Source organism: Taudactylus pleione, unplaced genomic scaffold (genome assembly GCF_031769625.1).
Source record: "Taudactylus pleione unplaced genomic scaffold, aTauple2 ptg000400l, whole genome shotgun sequence".
Taxonomy (NCBI): domain Eukaryota; kingdom Metazoa; phylum Chordata; class Amphibia; order Anura; family Myobatrachidae; genus Taudactylus; species Taudactylus pleione.
Genome location: NW_028284802.1, coordinates 2,370,107 through 2,396,875, shown reverse-complemented (window position 1 = coordinate 2,396,875; position 26,769 = coordinate 2,370,107). Strand labels below are relative to the sequence as shown.

Genomic DNA, 26,769 nt, shown 5'->3' with positions numbered 1-26,769 from the left:
AAACCTCAAAAGGATGCCCAAAAATTGGAATCATACCGGCCTATCAGTTTGTTAAATACAGACGTAAAGTTATTAGCTAAAATTATGGCAAGTCGCTTACAAACTATTTTGCCAGAATTGCTAACTCCCCATCAATTGGGTTTTGTAAAAGGGCGTCACTCAGTTCGAGGAGTTAGAGCGGCCATTGCCGCAGTGGCAGTGTCAGCCGGGGTATCTTCAATTTCTACTAACACTTTATTAAGTTTAGATACGACAAGGGCTTTTGACACAGTGTTATGGCCCCATCTATTTAACATATTACAAGTGCGTGGGTTCAACCCTTCATTTATCGGATTGATCAAATATCTTTATTTTTCCCCAGTGACGTCCCTAACGATAAATGGTTGTACTAGTGCACCTATAGAGATGTTTAGAGGAACAAGACAGGGGTGTCCCCTTTCACCCCTCTTATTTGATCTAGCTATAGATCCGTTGATTAGAATACTGGAAAAGGACAATCTTTTTAAAGGGATAAAAATTGGATCTAAAACAATAAAATTAACAGCGTTTGCGGATGATATTATGCTTTACATTGCCAATCCTCATGACTGTCTAATTCATATATTGGGGCTTTTGAAAAGTTTTGAAGAAATATCAGGGTTTGCAGTGAACATCAGTAAGTCAGAGGCACTTTATTTGGGCTCGCGCAATTCATTGCCACGTCTGCCTAGCGATGTTTCACTCAATTGGGCCAGGGACAGGATTGCATATTTAGGTATTGTAATTCCTAGCAATTTGGCTAACTTGTATCCTTTTAATTATAGGCCCATTATAAAAAAAATTTCGGACGAGTTGGAAGGCTGGAGGAATATCACTCTGTCATATATGGGACGCGCGAGCTTAGTCAAAATGATTTCATTTCCAAGGTTAATGTACACGTTTCAAATTTTACCTTTGTTCATTACAGTTAAAGATCTGCGACTTTTAAATAAGTTATTTAGATCCTTTATATGGAATGGTAAACGGCCCAAGATTAGCTTGATAAAATTGCAACAAACCAAATTGAATGGGGGAATAAGCTTTCCAGACATCAGATTATACAACAAGGCAGCTATGGTCCGCTATTTGTCGGATTGGATAAATGGAACAGAAAATTATGCTAATACTTCACTTGAACTAGAGTTTTTAGATCAGGGCGATTTGATTACGTTTCTTCACTCCTATGATCAGGAATCACCCACCACAATTAAAACTAATCCATTATTGTGGAATACAAAACGAGTATGGCATTTAATAAGACATGAGGCAGGCCTTAACTCACACAAGTCATTATTTCTCCCTCTTGTAAGAAATCCGCATTTCCAATCTGGACAGGCGACATATCCGTTCACAATATGGAGAGTGGGTGGCATTCAGAGAATAGGTTGTTTAGTAGATAAAGGAACATGTCGGGCTTTGTCTTTTAGCGAAGCAGCAGAAAAGTATGATACTCTGTTGTTCCCCATGGCCTTCCTGCAGGCAAAACATTATATCAATTTAGTAATCCAGGAGTTTGCGGCGAAAGATTGGGATAATCCAGTAGATGACCTTCTTTCCAAACCCCCAATGCTTAAGAAAGCTATTTCTAATTATTACCAATATTTTAAAGTATCTTTGGATCACATGTCCAATGCTAGGGGTCTTTCGAAGTGGGTTCATAAATTTCCCTTGTATACAGTTGACGAGCTATTGACTGCCCTTAATTATTCTTGTAAATCTTTAACATCAACAATATATGTAGAGATGTTTCTAAACATCTTTCATGGAGCATATTTGTCTCCGCATAGGAGTTTTTTAATGGGACGTTCGGTTTCTCATTCCTGTTATAGGTGCGGAGAAGATAATGCAGACTTATACCATTGCTTTTGGTCGTGCCCAATAGTCCGAGGATTTTGGTTACGAATTAAACGATATGCGGAGTCAGCTTTACTCAATTATATCCCTTTCATTCCAGAGTGGGCTATTTTTGGCATTATACCTACAGATATGAGAACTAGCAAAGGAAGCAGAAGATTGTTATTGGCAATAAGTGCGGCTGCTCGTAAAACAATACTGCAGGAATGGATTTCGACCTCCTCCCCATCTTTTGCGTTATTTAAGGCAAAGTTATATAACATATTTCGAATGGATTGGGTAGAGGTAGTCTTAGAGAAAGATAAGAAAGTAGAGAAATTTTTTGATATGATATGTGGGAATCATATATATCCACATTATCCCTAGACATGCGGCGCCAAATATATTATAGTGTGAAGGATACATCTTGGTTTCTACTCCAGACTATTGGAAATAATCCACCGATAGACATCAACTCTACCACGACCTAATGTGTCTACATCGGATGCAGATGATTGTGATTCCTTTGGGAGCGGGGGGGGAGGATTGGGAGAGAGCCCTTTTTGTTTTTGTTTTTGTATTATTTATATTTGTTTTTGGTTGTATTTGTCAGATGTTGGAAGTTTCAAACATTATCTGATATACAATATGATCTGATAATTAGGATATATACAGTGTTTATATCAAGGAGCACTACTATCATAAGCTATGTATATATATATATATGGTTTTTTGATTTGTTACTTTATAATGTCCGTAACAACTATGATCTATATGTCTAATGTACTCTATGTATATTTGTATTTTCTGTAATTGTTATTTTGATATATTTGATTGTGCTTACGTGCAGTGTCTCAATAAAATAAATTGTTAAAAAAAAAAAGTTATTATCCCCAGTTTTATGCTGTCTGGCAAACCTAGGAGCAGTATGACATTACTGTCCACTATATGAAACTGCAGTGGGAAATTTGTGGGTTGCAGCTTGGCCACGTCCATGGTCCTGATTCCCTGGCCACCGTAAGCAATTAGATTCACAGTGTGAGAACAGTAAATATGTGTTTTGGGGTTTGTGCACTGGAGGAGATCACGTGACCTGACGTTACACTGGGTGCCAGTGTCAATTTTTATTTTGATGGCATTATTGGTCTCCTTTTCTACTATTGTGGTGAATAATTCACCCTTTTTTTGGCCTTGAGATCAATATTTCCGCAGTGGAGACCGGTGTCTGGGCTGCTGGAACGCGTTGTCAGTCATCGGCTGTAGGCTTGGACCAGCACCAGCGTGCAAATTGATTTTATTTGTCACAAGCATTGCAGCATTTATTGAAAGCAGGAAGTTTGTGGTGTTCATCGGAACAGCGACCGCCACAATTCGCACAAAGTGTGTGTTGGTGCACGTGTTGCCGGAGGTCACATACAGTACATCAGATTATCTTTTAAACTCCATCTCAGCTTTATTCGACTGCTCATGCAGCATTCATATGTGTATAGCCGTGTCCAGTGTTAAATCCTTCTCACGTGATAAATGTGCACGAGTTACATCAATATAAGTTCCACACACAATCCTGTCCCTGATGAACCATAATCATATTTATATGATAGTAGTGTTGTCAAACTGGCAATATATAACTAGGTGCTCTCAGGGGAGCTCTGCACAGTAATGTTAAACATTATAAGATTTTTTTTCACTGGTACGCATATCTCATCAAACTCTTTTATTACTGTGTCGGGATCTTTTTGACCACTACCTTTGAGTAGACAAATGTACAGTATCTGCTTTATCAACACATTCATTCACAATGTCTGCACTCATTAACCTCCCCCACCCAGCACCCAATAATCCATTCAACCTAAGAGCTCCCATTAACCTCCCCCACCCAGCACCCAATAATCCATTCAACCTAAACTCCCATTAACCTCCCCCACTCAGCACCCATGAATCCATTCACCCCCAGAACTCAATACCACCCCCTCTCAGCACACCTTAATCTCCCTCACCCAGCACCTATTAATCATTTCACTCCCAGCACCCATTGATCTACCCCCACCCAGTATCTAATAATCCATTCACTCTCAGCAACCATTAAACACCTGCCACCCACCCAACACCTATTAGTCCATTCACTCCGGTTTCAGGGCTGTTCAAACAGAGAAACCGCACATAGGTGCCATCCCATAGGTACCGCCGGGACTGATGACTAGCAGCAACCACCACCAGTCTGTAGTGCCAGAAAAACTAACTTTTGGCCCAGGCAGTGCTGGGCTCATTTCCCAGCCGATTCAGATGCAGCCAGGGTTGGACTGGCCCACAGGGGTACAGGGGAAATCCCCAGTGGGCCCCACTGTCTGTGGGCCCACTTCCCCTCCTCTAGGTGTCAAGTTTTAGACCTCAAATTATAGATTGTTACTTTACTAGACAGTCAGTTACCTGGTGGAGCAGGACCACTGATCAACATGGGGCTTGGTTCCCATCTATAGAAACTACACCAAGATTTGCCCAATGGTTAGCCAAGCGTCTGTGGTGGCTGGTCACACCCCCTCTGGTGGATGACCACACTCCTCTAGCATGATTCCTCCGGTGGGCCCCTCATTGCCCAGTCTGAACTGGATGCAGCCCAGGCCATGATGTCATGGAGGTGACACAGCCGCTCAGCGAACAGTAGTGCAGACTGTACACTAACTTTCTTAGGCTGCCACTAAGAGTGAGGGAGAGGGTAAGGAGCCAGCCTCCTCTGCAAGTTCTACTACACAACAACTCTGACAGACTGTCTTCATATCAGGTCATTCTTTTATGGGGGCAATGAATGTGTATTTTATTATTTTCCTGTGTGGGGCAATGTGTGTGTTTATTTCCTGTGGGGGCAATGTGTGTGTTATTATATATCTGTGGGGGCAAAGTGTGTGTTATTTTATATCTGTGAGGGCAATGTGTGTGTTATTTTATATCTGCGGGGGCAATGTCTGTGTTATTTTATATCTGCGAGGGCAATGTCTGTGTTATTTTATATCTGTGGGGGCGGTATGCAGTCGGGAAGCCGGCGGACCTAATACTGACAGCCGGCTTCCCGGCTGTCATATCCCGGCAAGTGTCTAATGATAGGCGTCGAAATCCCGACACCTGTCATTAGACCTACGCTGGGAGCCCGACGCACAGCATCCCGATTGAAGGGATGCCGGGCGACGAGCGCGGGCAGACGTGCTGTTTAGGTTTAGAGCTGCCAGGGGGGACTTAGGGTTAGGCACACCCCCGGGATGTTAGGGTTAGGCTAGGGGGAGGGAGGGTTAGGGTTAGACACCCCCGGAGGGACGTTAGGGTTAGGCCCCCCCTAGGGGACTTAGGTTTAGGCAGCGGAGAAGGGAGGGTTAGGTTTAGGCACTTAGAGAGGGGATCAGGGTTAGGCACTGAGGGGGAGGTTAGAGTTTGGCACCCCTAAGGGAGGGTTTGGGGGAAGAAATAGGTTAGCTAATACTTACCTAGGGACGATCGGGATTTCCTCCACTTTCGGAATGCCGCTATCGGGATTCCAACCGCCGGGCATTGGTCCGGCGGTAAATCATACCGATTCCGTGGGGGCAATGTGTGTTTTATTTTATATCTGTGAGGTCAATGTGTGTGTTATTTTATATCTGTGGGGGCAATGTGTGTTTTATTTTATATCTGTGAGGTCAATGTGTGTGTTATTTTATAACTGTGAGGTCAATGTGTGTTATTTTATTCCCTCCCCTGGTGTATATACGTGTTTCCAAATGTGCCAGGACTGAGGCGGCCACTGGTAGCATCTGTAGATGTTGAAATACCGATTAGCACCAGTCCTGCGGCAGGCGCAGTTTCTCTGTCATAGCATGGCCTCCTATGTGCGTGTCTGTGCACGCAACCACTTTCACTGAGACACCCGCGACTCTCCCATAGTGTTAAAACTTTTAAAATATGTGCGCACTATTGGCGATGGTAATAGCATAGCAATAGTATACACCTGCTGATCCCAATCAGTCCGGTACTTACCCAGTGGTGTGGCTTACTGAGTGGTAGTATGTTTTGTACAGCCTTACCCACAATGGAGCGGAATTCAAGCAGAACACAGAGTACAGCCGATGATGTATGTGGGTGGCGGTGCATATATAAGTGGTGTGGGTTATTACCTTTTGGTGGTGGTTATCAATGTATACAATGTAGTGTGTGTCTCACCTCCAGTGTGGTTGAAGCGACTCATCGCTGTCCTCACATTCTGTTTGTATACAGGTTCCGTGTCTTTAGCAATCTGTGTCTCTTTCTCCCAGTACTCCGGTCCCTCTTTATTCATCCACGGAGCCACAGGACGGCAGAGACGAGAGTCGCTGTTATAATTCACAATCTGCTGATCATCCACATATCCAACTATAGAGAACTCCGGCAGCCCCGATCCTTTACCTGAGACCCCCGTGTAATAATACCGCAGGGTGTGACTGTCTGAGATAGGGACATACACATTCTGTTATAGAAATTATGGCAATAAATTCAGAAGGTCATCATTTAGCAGTTATCAGTATCTGACTGACATCACACATTAAATAAAAATATACAATTAAAATATAGAGGGACACAGTATCATTCATATGTATTATGTAGTGTTCATTCTAACACCCTGCACCTGTCACAAACTGTGCAGTTCCTCTTTCCTGCCTGGGGTGTCGCTCTTTGCTCTGGTGCTTAAAGAGCCTCATGAGAGGAGAAGAGCAGGGAAGATCTCTCCCCGCCCCCTGCTGCTTCTGCAGCCAATCAGAGCGGCCCAGGGCCAGCTCATCTCCTCTGCCACAGTGCCCCCTCCCTCTGCCCTACCCCGCGCTCTGCGGTAGTAAGGTGGACCCAGATATGCTTTTTGCCGGGTCACCACCTCTTAACTAGAGATGAGCGGTAAAACCGAACCACTCATCTCTACAGGGCCCCCTCTACCTTCGCAATGCCCGCTGCCCGCCTGCCCGCCCGCCCCTCGCACTACTCGCCTGCTCCCCACCTCACACTGCCTCCCACGCTACAGTAATACTTCAGTGAGCCGGCACACGCGCAGAAGAGGACAGTCGTACCGCAATCAGAGGACCGGAGGAGAAGACTGCAACGCTGGACCCCTGGAGACCGGATCGCATCGCTGGATAGGTGAGTATACGTGAAATGCTCTTTATCTAAGCTATAGATCACATCAAACTGATGCCATGTATAGTGATAAGTTACAATTCACCAGCGCCATGAATAGACCCCCAAATCTTTTTCATGTTCCTTAGGCAGCAATTCATCAAATTCTCTGTTTGTTATGCCGGTCAGCATCTGCTCGCAGTGCCCCCAAGCCCCAGCATGACTGACATACTGGGGCCATTTGTGGGCGGGGCGAGGTCAGCCATGTCGGCCATTTTACAAAAGGAAAAAGACGCACACTGCTGCCATTAGGCAGCCATCAGCCATCTGTGTAAGCCCAATCTTCCTCAGAATGGATGCTGGAACTCCACTGCCGATCTTGGCCTTGCCATGCACATAGGCAGTACAGATACTGCACATGTGCTGGATGGAAATCATTGGAGTTGCGCATAAACCATCAGGTTTACGTAAAACTGAAACAGGCCCATTGTTCCCACAGTCCCACCGACATAAAGAAGAAACTAAGCTGTATGCATTGTAGTAGGTACCCGGGGCCTTGTTCAGCACGGCACACTAGTGCACCGCTGATCGCAGATTCCCGATGGTCGTGAATGTGCGCAGGTGCCCGACCAGTCCTGCGCATGTACCTACCTAAAATAGAGGAAGTATAATTTCTCTGAATTTAGTATAGAGAAACGTGTGGAAAATCACTGATTTCTCCTCATTTTCACCCCATAGGTTTCAATACAGGTTGCGCACAAACGCTAATAATATAGCTGAGAGAAGCAACACTTCTTATAACACCATCCAGAGATGGCATTATGTTATTGTGTCCCCTGTCACTGGAGAAAAGCAGGGTAGACACATTTCTCCTCTTGGTTTCACCATCAGGACCCGCTCTGCGTATGCGCCGATTACAGATGACGCGCTCTGCACATACGCCGGAGTGTGCATAAATTAGCCATTGCGATGCCATACGCAGCTTGTGTACTCACTGTGGGTCTCATTCAGACCCGCTCGCAAGCGCCTGAGTGCTCGCAAGCGAGTCGATGTTTGGCTGTGCGCAAGCGCAGCGGCCGCACTGCGCGTGCGCATGCCCTGGAGCGAGAGAGAAATTCTTTCGCTCCGGGGCTCACTACAAAGAGGGCGGCTGTCGATGGTGATCGACAGCTCGCCCCGTTTTCTAGGCATGGCGAGGGGGTGGTTTCACAAACGGAGGCGTTCCCAAGCGAACACTTGCCGTTTGTGGGCAGCCCCGCTGACATCACCAGTGATGTCAGTGGTGAGCTTCCAGCTCTATTAGAGCCGAAAACTCTCTGGGGCTTGCGGCAGACTAGACCCTACCACAAGGGTCTCGTCGCAAGCCCCGATGGTCGAGATAGTCTTGACCATTGCGACCATTATCCTGGTCGCTCGTTAAGGCTGTGGGTGGTAACCCACAGCCTAGCGAGCAGCCAGGAGGCCGGTTCATTTTTTAGATGCGGCCGCCCTCATTCAGAGCGAGCGATGTGTGTGGATGAGAGATTTAGATCTTGTGCAGAGCAGAGAGGTCGGGTTAGGAGATACTCCGTGATGAGCGATAAGAGATGTATGTTGGTGTAGTTTGGTTAATAGCCTTATCATACCTCCCAATATCTCTGATAATAAAGCCGGGACCCCTGTGCGACAAATGGGCGGGGCCTCGTATGAAATGGGGGTGTGGCCCCATAACACCCAGAGATGCTGGTTTGCCCCAGGCTCTCCCTGCACTGTGAACAGATGCAGTGTGCATACAGTGACAGTGAGTACTACCCCAACTTCCCCCCACAGCGGGACACCGGCCTGTGGGGTCATTTACTAAGCTGTGTTAGGAGATAAAATGAACGGAGATAAGGTACTAGCCAATCAGCTCCCAAATGTCATTTTTCAAACACAGCCTGCGAGATGGCAGTTAGGAGCTAATTGGCTGGTACCTTACATCCGTTCACTTTATCTCCTAACACAGCTTAGTAAATTGATCAATCTGTGTGAAATGGCGGGCAGTCCTTGAAAAGCGGGACTGTCCTGCTGAAAGCTGGACAGTTGCTTATGTCCAAGCAGTGGCATAACTAGGGTATTTGGAGCCCAGGGCATAATAATAATGGAGCCCCTGCTCCAAGTAGGTGTGTGTGCCGAAGGCGCACGGCAAAAATAGTGGACATGGTCACATGCCACAAGGGGCATGGCCACTGGAAAATGGGGGCATGGCAACATGACACACCACCGTTTCTTGTCACTCTGGGAACATTCCTTTCCATTCCATGTGCACCTTAATGCCCCAAGTAGTAGTGCCCCTCTTGCAATGCCCACTGTAGCAGTGCCCCTTATGCAATGTAGCAGTGCCCTCTGTAGTAGTGCCCCCAGTAGTGCCCCTTATACAGTGCCCCCTGTAGTGCACGATTATACAGTGCCCCCAGTAGTGCCACTTATACAGTGCCCCCAGTAGTTCCCCTTATACAGTGCCCCCAGTAGTACCACTTATACAGTGCCCCCAGTAATGCTCTTTATACAGTGCCCCCAGTAGTGGTCCCCCCTATGCAGTGCTCCCAGTACAGCTCCTTATACAGTGCCCCCAGTTGTGGTCCCCCCTATGCAGTGCCCCTTATACAGTGCCCCAGTAGTAGTCCCCTCCTATGCAGTGCCCCCAGTAGTGGTCCCCCCTATGCAGTTCCCCCAGTAGTGGTCCCCCCTATGCAGTGCCCCAGTAGTGGTCCCCCCTATGCAGTGCCCACAGTAGTGGTCCCAGTAGTGCCCCTTATACAGTGCCTCCAGTAGTGGTCCCCCTTATGCAGTGCACCCAGTAGTGCCCCTTATACAGTGCCCCCCGTAGTGGTCCCCTCCATGCAGTGCCCCTTATACAGTGCCCCAGTAGTAGTCCCCTCCTATGCAGTGGCACCAGTAGTAGTCCCCCCTATGCAGTGCCCTCAGTAGTGGTCCCCCCTATGCAGTGCTCCCAGTAGTGCTCCTTATACAGTACCTCCAGTAGTGGTCCCCCCTATGCAGTGCTCCCAGTAGTGCCCCTTATACAGTGCCCCCAGTAGTGGTCCCCCTTATGCAGTGCTCCCAGTAGTGCCCCCAGTAGTGGTCCCCCCTATGCAGTGCCCCAGTATTAGTCCCCTCCTATGCAGTGGCCCCTGTAGTGGTCCCCTTTATGCAGTGCTCCCAGCAGTGCCCCTTATAAAGTGCCCCCAGTAGTGGTCCCCCTATACAGTGCCCCTTATACAGTGCCCCAGTAGTAGTCCCCCCAGTAGTAGTCCTCCCTATGCAGTGTCCCCAGTAGTGCCCCTTATATAATGCCCCCAGTCCCCACTATGCAGTGCCCCTTATATAGTGCCCCCAATAGTAAGCCCCTATATAGAGCCCCCAGTAGTGCCCCTTATACAGTGCCTCAGGAGTAGTCCTCTCCTATGCAGTGCCCCCATTAGTGGTCCCCCCTTTACAGTGCCCCTTCTACAGTGCCCCAAGTAGTGGTCCCCCTATGCAGTGCTCCTTATACATTGCCCCAGTAGTAGTCCCCTTCTATGCAGTTCTAGTCCCCCTATGCAATGCCCCCAGTAGTGATCCCCCCTATGCAGTGCTCCCAGTAGTGCCCCTTATACAGTGCCTTCAGTAGTGGTCCCCATTATGCAGTGCTCCCAGTAGTGCCCCTTATACAGTGCCTCCAGTAGTGGTCCCCCTTATGCAGTGCTCCCAGAAGTGCCCCTTATACAGTGCCTCCAGTAGTGGTCCCACTTATGCAGTGCTCCCAGTAGTGCCCCTTATACAGTACCCCAGTAGTGGTCCCCTCCTATGCAGTGGCCCCAGTAGTGGTGTCCCCTATGCAGTGCTCCCAGCAGTGCCCCTTATACAGTGCCCCCCTATGCAGTGCCCCTTATACAGTGCCCCAGTAGAAGTCCTCCCAGTAGTAGTCCTCCCTATGCAGTGCCTCTTATATAGTGCCCCCAGTCCCCCTTATGCAGTGAACACGGTAGTGTCCCTTATATAGTGCCCCCAATAGTAAGCCCCTATATAGAGCCCCCAGTAGTGCCCCTTATATAGTGCCCTCAGTAGTAGTCCCCTCCTATGCAGTGCCCACAGTAGTGGTCCCCCCTATGCAGTGCCCCCAGTAGTGGTTCCCACTATACAGTGCCCCTTATACAGTGCCCTAAGTAGTGGTCCCCTCTATGCAGTGCCCCCAGTAGTAGTCCCCCTATGCAATGCCCCCAGTAGTGGTCCCCCCTATGCAGTGCTCCCAGTAGTGCCCCTTATACAGTGCCTCCAGTAGTGGTCCCCCTTATGCAGTGCTCCCAGTAGTGCCCCTTATACAGTGCCCCCCTATGCAGTGCCCCTTATACAGTGCCCCCTATGCAGTGCCCCTTATACAGTGCCCCAGTAGTAGTCCCCCCAGTAGTAGTCCTCCCTATGCAGCGCCTCTTATATAGTGCCCCCAGTCCCCCTTATATAGCAGTAGCGCACGCAGGGGGGGTTTCTGAGTACCCAGAAACCCCCCGACTGACCAAATTATTTTTTTTTAGAGACGGAGACAGCACTGTCTCCGTCTCTGCACTGACTGCGGGCTCGACGGAGCTGCCGCAGATCCACAGACAGAGAGCTCTGGTTGGCAGAGCTCTCTGCAAAGAAGATACAGGTACAGCGGGCGCCGGGCAGGAAGCGCTGTTGTGTGAGACACTGTCCCTGCTGTGCTGTGAGGGGGCGTGTTGGTGCGGCGGCAGTAGGGGATGGAGCAGTTGCTTGTCCCCCGGTGTTTCCCATCATTCTGTGTGGGTGGTCAGGTGCCCTGAAGGCCGCAGCCCTTATCGCTGTGGTCGTCGTCATCCTGGTGCAGCTGCTCTGGGTCTGGCTCAGCTCCAAGTCTTCAGGAGGAGATCGCCAGGAAGGAGCTGCTACGCATGCCGAGCAGCAGCAACGACGCTCACATGGGCTCCAGCGGTGACCCACCTCCTCCTCCTCCTCAGCCCTCGGTAAGTATACTGATATTCGTGTATGTATTTATGTATGTTGTGCATATGTATGCGTGTGTGTGTGTATGTATGTATGTATGTATGCGGTGTGTAACTATGTACATATGTAGGTATCTTGTGTGTGTATGCTTATGTGTGTGTCTGTGTGTACGCTGTGCGTGAGTATGCTTAGAAGTTGTGTGTATGAATGCTGTTTGTATATATGTATATATATATACTATGGAAACCCCCCTTTAAAAATCCTGCGTTTGCCACTGTATAGTGCCCCAATAGTAAGCCCCTATATAGAGCCCCCAGTAGTGCCCCTTATATAGTGCCCCCAGTAGTAGTCCCCCCTATGCAGTGCCCCTTATATTGTGCCCCCAGTAGTAAGCCCCTATATAGAGCCCCCAGTAGTGCCCCTTATATAGTGCCCCCAGTAGTAGTCCCCCCTATGCAGTGCCCCTTATATTGTGCCCCCAGTAGTAGCCCCTATATAGTGCCCCCAGTAGCGGTCGCTCCTATGCAGTGCCCCCAGTAGTCTCCCCTATGCAGTGCCCGCAGTAGTGGTCCCCCCTATGCACTGCCCCCAGTAGTACCCCCTGTAGTAGACAAAGACACACACTAAAAAAAAACCCACTTACCTGAATCCCCACTCCTGCTCCTGTGCCCGCCGCCGTCCGCTCCTCCGTCCTCCCAGGCCAGCCCGCTCTGCATTAGGGGAGATACATCATGACATCTCTCCCATCACCCACTGTGGGAGCTGGAAGATGGAGCTCATGAGTGATCTCCAGCCCTGCTCCGGCAGTGGGCGCAGCAGTCAATGAGAGTCTGTCTGACTCTCATTGATTGCCAAAACAAACACACTGCCGCCGGGTAGTACGAGTGTACTAGCCGGTGGCGGTTTTTGTTACTATGTAGTGCGGACCGCTCCTAATCAACCAATCAGCTCCTAACTGTAATTTTTCAACACAGGGCAGGATGCACAACGCATCGCATTCGGGATGTGATGCATCCCGCCACCCTTGGCATGATGCCGGCATTAGCAAAGGACCGCTCTTTCTGTAAGAGCAGCCCTTTGCGATGGAGGGACTTCCGGCTCTATGACCCAGAAGCCCCACTGACGTCCTTCTGCGCAAGCTCTGCATAGCTGGGCATGCGCAGAAAGAGGCACATGCCGCGGGGAGTGCTTGGAGCGCTCCCATGCGTCGTTTGTCGTATCTTCAGATCTGTCTACAGTGCAGGCCAATCTGAAGATACGGCGGACAACACTATGCTTCTGGATGCGGTGGGTGAACAACATATAGGGCGATTGTACACCAGATCCTGTTTGTGTGTACGGACCACCCGATATATCGTGCCGTCACATCTGCCATTGCTGGATACGTACATTGTCTCTAGTGTGTACCCAGCTGAAGACTAACTAACACCTCTGCTAACATGGGGTAGGGCTGATTCTTGAGTTATCAACAGTGATAGAGATATCAGGTTGGTAACAGACTCTCTGGCCTGGTGACAGACTGGGTCAGGGCTGACGGCAGACAAAGATGTTATCCAGAGACTGCTGTGGTCAGGGGAGGAAGAGTTCAGGAAAACCCAGAAAGCAATAAGTAGACAAAATACACATAACACAGGTACAGTTGCAGCAAAGCAGGAAACTATCATCGGCACAGGTGAGAGGAGGCAATGTAACCTTGGAATACTATAGTGGGGGACAGCATTCCCCACTCATGTTTGTTTTATATATTTCTAAGAGATGGCAGCACTTTGTTATTGATGCTTTCTGGTAATCTTCTGGCGGTGAAAGACCTATCCAGTAGCAGGTCTGACTTTGGGGAAGATGTACTAAACTCTGGAAAGTGATAAATTGGAGAGTGATAAACTGCCAACCAATCGGCTCCTAACTGTCATTTTTCAAACACGGCCTGTAACATGACAGTTAGGAGCTGAGTGGCTGGTAGTTTATCACTCTCCAATTTATCACTTTCCAGGGCTTAGTACATCTCCCCCCTCATAAGCGCACGCAGGGGGGGTTTCTGAGTACCCAGAACCCCCCCGCGCGAAATACCAGAGCTCAGGCAACTGTGCCGCGCGGCAGGTGCCTACTCTGTACTCACTGGCTGAATATAGCCAGACTGCCAGAAATGCCATTTGTTTATCTCCCGTGTCCTCAGCCGCGGCTCGCGGCCCGTCAGTAAGGACTGGGAGCCGAGGACACTACTAGGAGGATAACTTCCCCTCCTCCGCCGCGCTTGCTGCCTCTATCAATGGCCTTACACTGTGAACTTGCGCGACGTGACGTGATGACGTCACGCCGCACACAATCTCTTTATGTGCCTGCCTGTGAAGTGTATGGAGCAGCAGCACCGAGGAGTAGCAGTGAGTGACAATGCAGCAGCTGCAGCATGCTGGACCAAGAGCATAACACCTCGGCCGAATCGTCAGCTGAGATACACACTTGGGTGAGGCCTCAGTTACTCTTGAAGACCAGGGTAGAGATGAGCTGTCTGTCCTGGACCCTGAAGGGGAGGAGAGGGTGCACTGACTAAGCTATAAGGTAAGTTCCCTGTGACTGTCAAGTGTAGCTGCTGTTTGTGATTGGAACGGGGTCTGTGTTGCATTTAGTAAGGGGGAGGGTAATTGAATTTAGTAAGGGTGGGGTCATTACATTTTTGTTGAAAAGGTAAATTTCAAAATATCATTCAAAAAGAGACACATAGAGGGCCCCATTTATCAGCTAAGGTCCTGTGCAAGATATATATATATATATATATATATATATAGTCCTCAAGGGTGGCACTCTCAATAATAATCATACAGCGTGCAGGTGCCCTCCAAAGTAAGTCAGCACCAGCTGACCCAAAATCTACCATGCATGCAGACGGCACCCTGTCTCCAATAAATTAGCACAGGTAATAGTGAATGAATCACCGACGTTTCGGAGCGTTTAATATAGCTCCTTCATCAAGGTACCAAAACTGTTTGTACCTTGATGAAGGAGCTATATTAAACGCTCCGAAACGTCGGTGATTCATTCACTATTACCTGTGCTGATTTATTGGAGACAGGGTGCCGCCTGTATGCATGGTATATATATATATATATTTGTGGGTAGATGTTTTTCCATTGACTCAGCAACCAAGGATTTGGAACCCCCCTTTCAAAATCCTGCGTTTGCCACTGCCCCTTGTTTGAAGTGGTTGTGTTATTCATTAGCAACACTGGTGGGGAACCGCATACCCCAGAATAGTGTTATTGTGAGTAATTCTTTATAGGGTCTCCCAGTTTTCTGTTACTATAAAGCTCCTTATGGTGATATAACAATGTGTTTAGTTTATTTATATTATTATTACTGGTATTATTATTGGCCTCTGTGTTTACTAATGGGCTAATTAACATCGCTGGTGTCCAGGCTAACCTGATATACACTAATACGCTGGAAGACAAAGGGGAGAAGGTAATTTCAAGAAGGAAATGTCTTCTAAATTATGGTCGCCAATTAGTAAATCTCAGGACTGACACAAGAGCAGTGAGGCCGTCACTGCAGTCACACTTGAAGCTGCTAATCAGTGATGTTGTGGATAAAAATACTCCGGTTACCCCACCACAGACTGAGAACGCTGCTAGAACAGGATGTTGTTGTGTGTACGCCCAAGGAAATTGGACAGAAAAACAACAGTGCAGTGCAAAAACTGTCACCGATTTATTTGCAGTACTGTGTGTTATACCCTGATTATCAATAGACTATAATGTAGAGAACTGTTTGTCTTATTCATTAATTTATTACTAGATGACACACATACCTCCCAACTGCCCCGATTTCAGCGGGACAGTCCAGGTTTACAGACACTGCCCTGCTGTCCCACCCAGGGGCCGCAGTGGCTCGCGGGCGGGGGGCATTTGGGGAGGATACTCTCACACTGCTGCTCTGCAGAGCTGGGCAAGCACCCAGCATAACGAAAACAGGGTGTAGCTCACAGGTATGGCATTTCCCATGAGGCCACGCCCCTACCAATAGGCCACACTCCCTGTTTCCGCTCATACGCCAAAGGCAAGTGTCCCTCTTCTCCCACTAAAGTTGGTAGGTATGAGATGATAATTTCTTGTTAATAAAATTCTGTTTTTAAACCATTTAAACTTTACTTTTAGTTATTTTCACAATTGGGGTATACAGGGCCTGATTCAGACCCGGTCGCAAGCGCTGTGTGCTCGCAACCGGATCGATGGTGGGCCAGTGCAAATGCACACGACGTAGCCGGCACGGTCGTGCGCATGCGCGAGACCCGGATAGCGATGGGCACTCCGTCGCTCCGGGTCTCGCAACAAAGGGGGCGAGCTGTCGATGTTGAGTGACAGCTCGCCCCCTTTGGTGGGCGGGCCGGGGGAGTGGCTGCCCAAATGGAGGCGCTCCCATGTGAACGCCTCCGTTTGGGGGCGGCCCCACTGGCATCACAAGTGATGTCAGTGGGAGAGATTTTGGCTCATTAGAGCCGAAATCTCTCTGGGGCTTGCGGCAACGAGACCCTACCACAAGGGTCTCGTCGCAAGCCCGATGGTCGCAATGGTCTTGACCATCGTGACCATCTTCCTGGCCGCTCGCTATAGCTGTGGATGGTCACCCACAGCTATGCGAGCGGCCAGGAGGCCGTTCAAATAAAAAAATAGCCCGGCCCTGATTCAGAGCGAGCGCTCTGTCAGAGCGTCCGGCTCTGAATCAGGGCCACAGTTCCCCCCTATAGTGCTAACGGGATAATGTATACAGTAGGTGTAGTATTGCAGGGTTGAAGCTGGATGGACCAATGGGGAGAGTTCTGGGTAAATAGGCTAATCATATCTGCAGCACCTGTATACAAGCACACTGACTGACTACAAGGTATTGTAATGGAGAAACATCCCATTTTCCAGGCAAATAGGACCGCAAGCTGGAAATATGTGAATCCCGGGAGCAGGAAGCTGGCCACTGTTGCTAAGCGACAGCCACGTTCAAGTATAAAACTCAAAGTTAAACAGTTTTTTTTGTTTTTCTTAACTTTGTTTCATTTTCAATTTTCCCAGATTTGTACATTTTCATAAAAACATTTTTGGCATCTGAAATATTAAGCTTTAGGCACAAGAAAAACATATATGAGGTGGACTAGACAGCTATTGTAGAAGCAGGCATGCTGTGACCTGTGCTTCCACAAAATCTGTTGAGCCACAGCAATAATAATAAAGATACAAAGGGCCAAATGTAAAAGGGGGAGAGTTTAGAAAAGTGAGAGTTTCTGACACTTTTTAAACTTTGCCAATGTAAGAGTCCAAAAACAAAGTAACAGAGTGAACTTGCATGTTTATTTAGACTTAAAAAACTCACGATTTAAAATCTCATTCAGATGTTTTCCTTTTTTGAAGATAAAACTCAACCAATGTGAGAGATTACTGCTAAACTCTCACATTTTCTAAACTCTCACCCTATTACATTTGGCCCAAAGAGTTTGTTGCACTCTATAAATACATAATTACACAAGCTGGACTCTTTATATACTCACCACAATATATTCCGGACACCCACAAAGTAAGGAGAAGGTGAAACTCCATCTTCACCTCTCAGCAAGTCACCAACCGTTATTTGCAGGACAGAGTATTGTGATGCATAAACATTATAGTGGTAAAAATACTCAGTGCTGACCGGATGTGAAGTCTCTCTAGGTCCAATTAAAAATTAGTATTGGCTGGATCACCAGTTACCAGGCAGAGCAATCTAAAAGTTTAGCAGAATGTTGATAAAACCTCAGATTTAGGAGGAGCAGTCCTAATTTAAAGGGACTGTCCTGCAGAAAAGGGATTTTGGTCCTGATTCCCCTAATGCCACATGGAGTTCCTTTCTGAACTGAAAGGTTGTTATGAACCAGAGCTGAGTGGATGAACAGGCTAATGGTGCATACACACGGTCAGACTTGCTAGATCAACGATGAGCGATTTGAACGATTTTACCAACGATCTCATGAATGATTTCTGACAGTATTTAAATGAATGAAATCGTCCAAATCTGACTGCAAACACAGACGATTTCAGATATCGTTATCTGACATGCGGGCACGCACATTGTTCGTCGATGCATGTCAAACATGTCAACAATATGAACGATGTAACGATTTTTACAATTGTTATTGTTCATATCTTCCAGAAAATCTGACCGTGTGTACCCTCCAAAAGACAGTGAGATTTGGTCCAGGCTGATAGCTACCAGCTGGGAAGCCTCTGTGAACATGCAGCACTCAGCTGCTCATAGTTGGGTCTTGTTTGCTTACATGAGAATGGCTCTGACTTCTGTTATAAGTCAGCCATCCCATTCCTGCCTTGCTGGAGATAGTTTCTTGTGGAAGTTGTGCCATCTGGGCCCTGTTCTTGCAGGGGCATCTTAACAGAGGAGGGGATCCGTGTGCTTTCCCAGTCAGGGGCCCCCACCTCTCACCCCAGCAGCCGACTGACGCGGCTGGCCAGCCACCGCATCATCAGTAGACTCTGGGCACTAGAGTGTGCCCAGAGTCTACTGCACATGCACAGACAGATTGCAGGGGAATGGTGCTGCCCCCATTTTCCTGGCGATTTCCTCACTGCGCATGCTCAAAACACCATAAAAATGGGCGTAGCGGCCATTTTCCGGCATTTTGAGCAGCGCTGAGAGACCTGACGCGGGACATCGGAGAGGTAAGTTTTAGATAATATGGGTGCAGGGTGTGCAGTGTGGGCCCCCTGGAGCCGGGGGCCCATGTGCACCGCACACCCTGCACCCATCATAGATATGCCCCTGTGTTCCTGTATCTGCTGTTTGGTATTTGCATTACCTGTATCTGTTGCAAGTATACCTGGAATGTTCATTATGCTGCAGTTTCACTCTCAAGCCATTTGTGATATGCCCTATTGCTACAGTATGCCATCCAGCAATATATGTACATGTCTCTTGCTGCTATTATACTCTGGAAAACACACACTGGTTAATATATTGCTATTCCATTCTGCATTATATGGTAGGCTGCAGTTCCATACTGCCAGCTGCATGTGTATCTGAATTTATTGCTATACCATCTTGCAATATATCTGTTGTTTGTGATTGCCACTATTTTATGTAGTTGTGTTTATATGAAATCGTATTCTGTTATTGTCCGCAGTGCACACTGCTCTATGGAATTTACCCTGCAATATTGTTACTTAGTATTGCTGATATTCATGCTACCTGTTTATTAGTGTGCACTCTATCTTGCTTGTGTCCATGGCTGCAGGCTGCTCCTTGGTTAATATTACCTTTGTACTACTACTCCAGTTTTATCTTGCAAACTCCAGTTGTTTGTATAAGCCCCTACTGTCCGGAGGTTAAGACCTGATGGCATCCTAAGTACCGGTGAGTGAGTTGTACCCTATGGAAACAACGGGCGGTTGTTATAGGCAGAAGCCCTCCCTAGAGTGACTCTAGGAGACTTACACAAATACAGGGGAGATTCATTACAATGGGTTGTTTTTATGAGAAGGGAGCCATCACCTCAAAACACGCCGGATGGACATGGCACACCCAAATACACCCCAGGGGGGACATGGCAGGTCGAAATACAAGCACTAATGTAGCATGAAGCAATATAGAACTGGGGTTTTTCATTTTTTTGTTTGCAATCAAGAGAAGCACTCTTAGGGGTAAATTTGCAAAAGGACGATATTGGTCGATTTTGCATTTTTGTGCGATTTGCTATTTAGTTTGCAATTCTGAGGTTTATTAAATTCAACATCAACCAAAAATCTGGCTATAGAATAGTTTAGTTCAGACAAACAATCAATACTTTCACATATGTGACAATAGAAACCGGACATTTACTAAGAGTTGGTTTGTAAAACTACCATAAATTGATGGCAAAATGACTGCAAACTCACCCAAAAACTATCTGCCTGTGGCACGTGAATTGGGAGAAGCATTGCACAGACCACTATAATCTGTGCAGGCTTCTTAGAGTTAAAAGCAATGATAGTTGGTCTGGTACTGAACAATCGGTGAAAAACTAGCATGCCCCCCCCCTCCAATTTTCCAATATCCAGCACCAGCAGGGGTATATCTATAATGGGTTCAGGGTGCCTGGGTCTAGCAAAAAATCACTGTGAAAATGGTGGTGGCCATTTTGTCGGTGATTCGCACATGCGCAGTACTGGCATAAATGGCACAGGCACAGGCAAATGGGCCCCCTTAAAATGCACAGGCAAATGGGCCCCCTTAAAATGCCCCTGTGTACCAGGCTGAACCAGACAGGGGGGATCTTACACTATAGCAGGGAGACACAGTCCTTAATACAAAACCAGCCCCAAACTGGTCAGCCCAGGGCTGGAGATGCTCAGAAAGTGGGGACCCCAAAAATAAAATGGAGTCCCCCTCCCAAGGATTAATCAGCTATTGCCCGCACCCCTGGAGGCGTTGGGTGCAGGGTTAAAGGTGTAAAAATATATTATGATATTGTTCTTTACAGGCTGACTACAGTTGCCAGCCAGAGCCTGCCCGGAAACCTGTCCCCTGCCTGTGAAGAAAACATAAAAGAAATCTAAATATAATAAAATAAAGAACACAGGGCCTGATTCATTATGAATCGTAAATGCGATTACGCACAAAATTGGCCGATTGTCTTGATCTGCGCATGCGTACGCATTGCAGTGCACGTGCGCAAACTAGCAACTGCGATTGGGACTGCGATCGCCAGAGACTACGCAGACCCATTGCAGAGTGATTGGCAGGAAGTGCCATTTGTGGGTGATGACGGGGGGGGGGGGGGCAAGGTTGGCAAAATGCAGGCGTGCCAGTGCATTTGAACGTCATTCGCAGGGGCGTGCATAAATTATCACTGCGATGCCATATCGCAGCTCTAGTGCTCAGTGCGTGCGATGAGTTTAGACATTTCTGAGCAAGGTCAGAGCTTGTGCAAGTGTGCGTGAGGCTGTGATGGTACTCCATGTTACCAATGGCTTTGCAGTCTTGCTAAACATTACGGATGTGTGTAAGGTCAAGTAGGCGTCCCTATGTAGTGCTTAGACGGCATAGGGATCGCAATGGTTTAGCATATCATTGCAGCCAGACTGCATGTGTAATCGCAACCGTGATTGCAGTTGCGATCTGTAGTGACTCAGGCCCACAGACACCGAATGTGTTGATCTTTATTGTGGGGATATTGGCAGTAGCCGGTGCTGGGATCAGGTGTCCAATCCTACAGGACACATCAGTGGCCGGCGCTGGGACAGCATCGGTCCAGATACAGCAGTAGCGGGCAAGACTTGGCCCCGGGCATGAGCTGACTGTAGCTCAGCGCCCGGTAGCCTTGATGCGGCATCGGTAAGCCGGAGCCAGCGCCATTCAAGTGGAGCAAGCTGCGGCTGTTTGGCTCTGGTCGAGAGCCAAACACGGCTTGTGGACCAGCAGCCAATAGCAGGCGGCGTGGCGAGCCAATCGTGGCTCGCTGCTTCATAGCCCCCGCCCACTCCACGCTATCTTACTATTAGACGCCGCTGAGCGGGAAGAAGTCAGTCCGGCGGCGGAGAGGGAGGAGAGAACACCTCCCGAAGAGGAGCGTCACGGCAAAAGTTCCGGCGGCCGTGGACGTGGCCAGGCCAAGATGTTGCGATCAAGAAAGAAGATCGGCGGCGATGGCTGGAAGAAGAAAAGAAGAGACAGCACTGCTGGCCAGGGCAGGCCAGCGGCAGTCAGACTGCGGTTAAGGACCGGAGAGGACTGCGGAGGTGGAAAGTAAAAGAGCTAATGAAGCTCCTCCCCGCAGCCTCTCCCAACATACCGGTAGGCAGCTTTGGGCCACCAGTATTATTTAACCCCAATCTAGACCACCAGGGCTGTCGGGCACAAGGCCCGTAGAGTGCATTCGAGAGATAGACCTGTGGGCAAGTAGGCAGGCATTAGGCCTGGGCATAGGCCCTATAGATTATAATTAACCCTATCGGGAGTGAGTAACCTTGGTGTTAGGCCCAGGTCACTAAAAGTGCAAATGGGCGGCGCCATCCTAAATATATAAAGTGACCTGGGTATTAGGCCCATGCCACTGAGTAAGCCCCTCAGTTAGGTAGGCCTGAGCCTCCAATACAGTGGATCTAGGCACTAGGCCCAGATCACTAAAATTGTGCCCACTATTAGGCAGGCCCATAGGCCTTAGCCATCATATATTAAAGGGAATTCTGGGCAGTAGGCCCAAGTCCTCTGCGCCCCTGAAATAGGCAGACATAGCCTGAGCCACCAGTAAGACCCTGGGCATTAGGCCCAGACCACTGGTATAAGTAGGTAGCCCCTCTGTTAGAGTATTGAGGTGTGAGCAGTTGTGCGACACTCATCCTCCAAGTACCCCGTGGAGAGCTGTCAGGCTACCTCTAAAATAACAGGTGTTTCCCAGTCACCTAGCAGAGGAGCTGGCAAGCTCTAGTTAAGCAGGTAGCAAATATTTAAAGAGATAGTATCGTGTTTTACTCTTGTGTGATTACCGTCTGTGGTTTTTATTCCGTGCAGGGCAAAAGTTTATTGTTAAACATGTCGCACTACACACATGGTAGGTTGAGGGCGATGTCATAGTATGTGTAGTAGCGTGACACACTTAGGTTAGGTTTAGGCCCTGCACGGCTGTAGTGTTTGATTATCTCCTTACAGGGACCTGTAAGCGAGTGAGCAGATGAAGAACAAGAGTGGACACGGTGAGCAATATCTGTGTGCGTACTGTTTCTCACTGTCTGTTTGTCTTTTTCTGTATATCTTCCTTCTGGGCGGACAGTGGACCTTGCACCCTGGTGCAAGGTTGAGTTTTCACCTGGTGCGAGAGTACCAATAGGTAAAACTTGGGATCTGAGGCACAAAGTACCAGTGATGATCTTCACTTAAAACCCGAATATATTTGTAGTGCTCCTCGGTCCGGTAGGTCGTGTCGGTCGGCATTGAGAGCGGCAACGGTTTCCATGGCAGATAAATCTGAACTTGCGCTAATTCGGTGAATAGAACTGAGCCAGAACTGTACCGCTCATCTCTAATATATATATCATACTTATCTACTTTTTGTTGCTCCTCTCCAGTTAAAGCCAGGAGAGGAGGTACAGCTGGAGGTACACTATGGGGGATGCGGGAGATCCACCCACACTTCTAGGGGTGCGGAGGTCTCCTGCACCTTCCAGGAGAGTAGGTAAGTATGAATGAGATAGACAGACAGACAGAGAGATAGAAAGATAGAGAGATAGATATAAGATAGATAGATAGATATGAGATAGATGTATAAATGGATAGAAATATACAAGAGATAGATAGATATGAGAGATGTATAGATAGATAGGAGATAGATGTATAGATAGATATATATGAGATAGATAGATAGATAGATATGAGATAGATGTATAGATAGATATGAGATAGATGTATAGATAGATATGAGATAGATAGTTAGATAGATATGAGATAGATAGTTAGATAGATATGAGATAGATAGTTAGATAGATATGAGATAGATAGATAGATAGATAGATATGAGATAGATATGAGATAGATAGATAGATAGATAGATAGATAGATAGATAGATAGATAGATAGATAGATATGAGATAGATGTATAGATAGATATGAAATAGATAGATATGAGATAGAAAGATAGAGATAGATAGATAGATATGAGATAGAAAGATAGATATATATGAGATAGATAGATATGAGATAGAAAGATAGATATATATGAGATAGATAGATATGAGATAGATGTATAGATGGATGATAGATATGAGATAGAAAGATAGATATATATGAGATAGATAGATAGATATGAGATAGATATAAGATAGATAGATATGAGATAGAAAGATAGATAGATGTATAGATAGATATGAGATAGATAGATAGATAGATATGAGATAGATGTATAGAGGATAGATAGATATGAGATAGATGTATAGATGGATAGATAGATATGAGATAGAAAGATAGGTATATATGAGATAGATAGATAGATATGAGATAGAAAGATAGATATATATGAGATAGATATGAGATAGAAAGATAGATATATATGAGATAGATAGATAGATAGATAGATATGAGATAGATGTATAGATATATATGAGATAGATAGATAGATAGATAGATATGAGATAGATAGGTATGACATAAATGTATAGATGGATAGATATGAGATAGATATAAGTTAGATAGATATGAGATAGATGTATAGATAGATAGATATAGATAGATAGATATGAGAGATAGATATATATTAGATAGATAGATATGAGATAGATGTATAGATGGATAGATAGATAGATATGAGAAAGAGATATATATGAGATATGAGATAGATGTATAGATAGATATGAGATAGATAGATAGATATGAGATAGATAGATATAAGATATATAGATAGATATGAGATAGATAGATAGATATGAGATAGATAGATACATTGATATGAGATAGATGTATTTCAATAGTCAGCTCTCACTGATTTATATGGCAGAGTGCACGGCACATAAAAGTCCATTTCTATATGTGACAGAACCAGCACATCCTATTGTATTTTAAAGATCCAATGTTTATCAAAAGTAAAAAAAAAAAGCATAAGTCATAATATTCTAAATTATGGCCATATTCCATTAGTTTCACCTTGGCAAAAAAGTTTCGCCTACCTGACTGTTCGCTGCCTTCGAGTGTTTTGGAGGCGAAAACTTTTCGCACATGCTCCCGATTAACTCCGTATTCAATTACCAAACAGGCGAAACGGGACCCGGCGAATGTGAACCAGGCGAAAAGTACAAGATGAATAGGGGGAATCACTCTGTACCCCAGAAAAAGATGGGCTGACTTCGGAAATCATTATGGTAGTTTACTGTAGTATTAGCCCTAATTGAACTAGTTAGGGTACTTAAGTGGGGAATTGGTATGAAATACCGTCAGCTGCATGGCCGGCGGTTCGATTCCCGTCAGCGGCAGCCCGACAGAAGCAGAGTGCGACGCAGCGGAAGCCCGACAGCGCTGGAAATCCCGATCGTGGATAGGTAAGTATCCACTAACCTAACCCCCCTAACCCTCCTTAGGGGTGCCTAACCCTAACTTTCCCCCCCAAGTGCCTAACCCTAATCCCCCCTCTAAGTGCCTAACCCTAACCACCCCCTTCCCCGCTGCCTAAACCTAAGTCCCCCGGGGGGATGCCTAACCCTAAGTCCCCCCCGGGGGTGCCTAACCCTAACCCTCCCCCTAGCCTAACCCTAACCCTCCCGGGGGGGTGCCTAACCCTAAGTCCCCCCCGGGAGCCCTAAACCTAACCCTCCCCCCCCGCGGCTGTCCGCTCGCGGCGCCCAGCATCACTACGATCGTGATGCCGGGCGCCGGTCTCCCAGCGTCGGGGAAATGCGGGCGTCTATATCTAAAGGCCTGTTTTTGGGGTGTTCCGGGAATTTTTTTTCTTTTTTTTTGGTGAATTGTCCTTTGTGGGGGGAAGGGGGGGGGGTGTACCAAAAGTTCAGGGTGGTTTCCCAACATCGGCACCCCAAAATATAGGTTTTTGCACTTTTTTTCACCTGCTATTCCGTGGAGAGAAAGTTTCGCCTACTGTATTTCAGTGCATTAACTTTTCGCTTAGGTGAAATCGGACTGGAATTGAATACGGAGATACATTTTCAGGCAAAATTATCGCCAAAAAACGGCTTTTCGCTCCTAATTGAATACGGCCCATAGTTTGAACTGACGGGTGCACTTTTTAAAACTATTTTTACTTTCACCCTCTCTCACTGCCCTTGAGAAAGGCATACATGCCCACTCTCCCAGAAGTTGTGGGAGGCTCCTGATTTTTCCGGGTAGCCCCCCGCACCCCGGAAGAGTCTGTGGATTCCCGCAGTGGGCAGGATGGGGTGATTATATGGGGAATTTGCGGGTCCATTCGGAGAGGCAGTAGCCGGCGCTAGGATCGACTAACATGATGTCAATTGTGTCATTTAGCCCTGACCCCTCCCCGCAGACCCAAGAATTGCAGCATTTTGCCGGTGCCAGAGTGGGGCCTAATGACGTGGAGAGCCCGGGCCCCGCTCCTGAAGCAGCCTAATCTCTTATGCGGGGTTCTCCCTAAGGAGCGTTATTCAAAGTAGGCAAGTATAGAGAACGGTGTTTATCTGACATAACCCAATAAGTAACTCTTGATGACAATGCTTTGGACTATTGATCATTATGAAAGTGCACTTGAGACATATGTTAGTGTGTGTGACTCTCCTTTGTGGCCTCTCTCTCTCTATGTATATGTGTGTATGTGTGTGTGTATAATATATATATATATATATATTAGGGGTGAGCGGGTTCGGATTTCTGAAATCCGAACCCCCCCGATCCGAGGCCGATCCGAGTCAGGCTCGACTTTTCCCGCCTGACTCGGATCTGAAATCGAGGCAAAACGTCATCATCCCGCCTTCCGGGTCTCGCGGGTTTTGGATCCTATATAAGGTACCCGCGTCAGCGCCATTTTCTCACTCGGCTGTGGACAGTGAAGAGGGAGGGTGGGCGTTAGGGCTGGCTGGGCTGTGTAGTGTAGTGTAGTGCAGAGTAGAGTAGAGTAGTGTTGTGCTGTGCTGCGCTGTGCTGCTGTTGTCCATAGGGGCTGTGTCCACTACTTCAAAGTCCATAGGGGCTGGCTGGACTGTGTTGTGCAGTCAGTTGTCCATAGGGGCTGTGTCCACTCCAAAGTCCTGTGCAGTGTCCCAGTCCTAAAGGGGTGCTGTAGTGTTGTCCAGGGGGTGCTCTGTCCGTCAGGGGTGCTCCCCCAAAGTGCTAAAAAATATATTTTTTTTCTGTGTTTGTGAATTGTGTGCGCAGTAGCCGCACGTACATAAACAA

At 47.3% G+C, this 26,769-nt stretch overlaps 1 protein-coding gene across 1 annotated transcript in view; it reads right to left on the bottom strand.

Annotated features, from left to right (window-relative positions):
• LOC148506511 (H-2 class I histocompatibility antigen, Q7 alpha chain-like) overlaps positions 1-17,557 on the bottom strand; it is a 35,600-nt gene extending 18,043 nt beyond the window's left edge. The window contains exons 1-2 of the mRNA XM_088446528.1: positions 17,444-17,557; positions 6,037-6,297 (exon numbers count right to left, since the gene is read on the bottom strand). Coding sequence (XP_088302654.1) covers positions 6,037-6,297; positions 17,444-17,492 — 310 coding nt within the window. The 5' untranslated portion in view covers positions 17,493-17,557. The remainder of the gene's footprint in view (positions 1-6,036; positions 6,298-17,443) is intronic.
• Between the last annotated feature and the right edge of the window lie 9,212 nt (positions 17,558-26,769).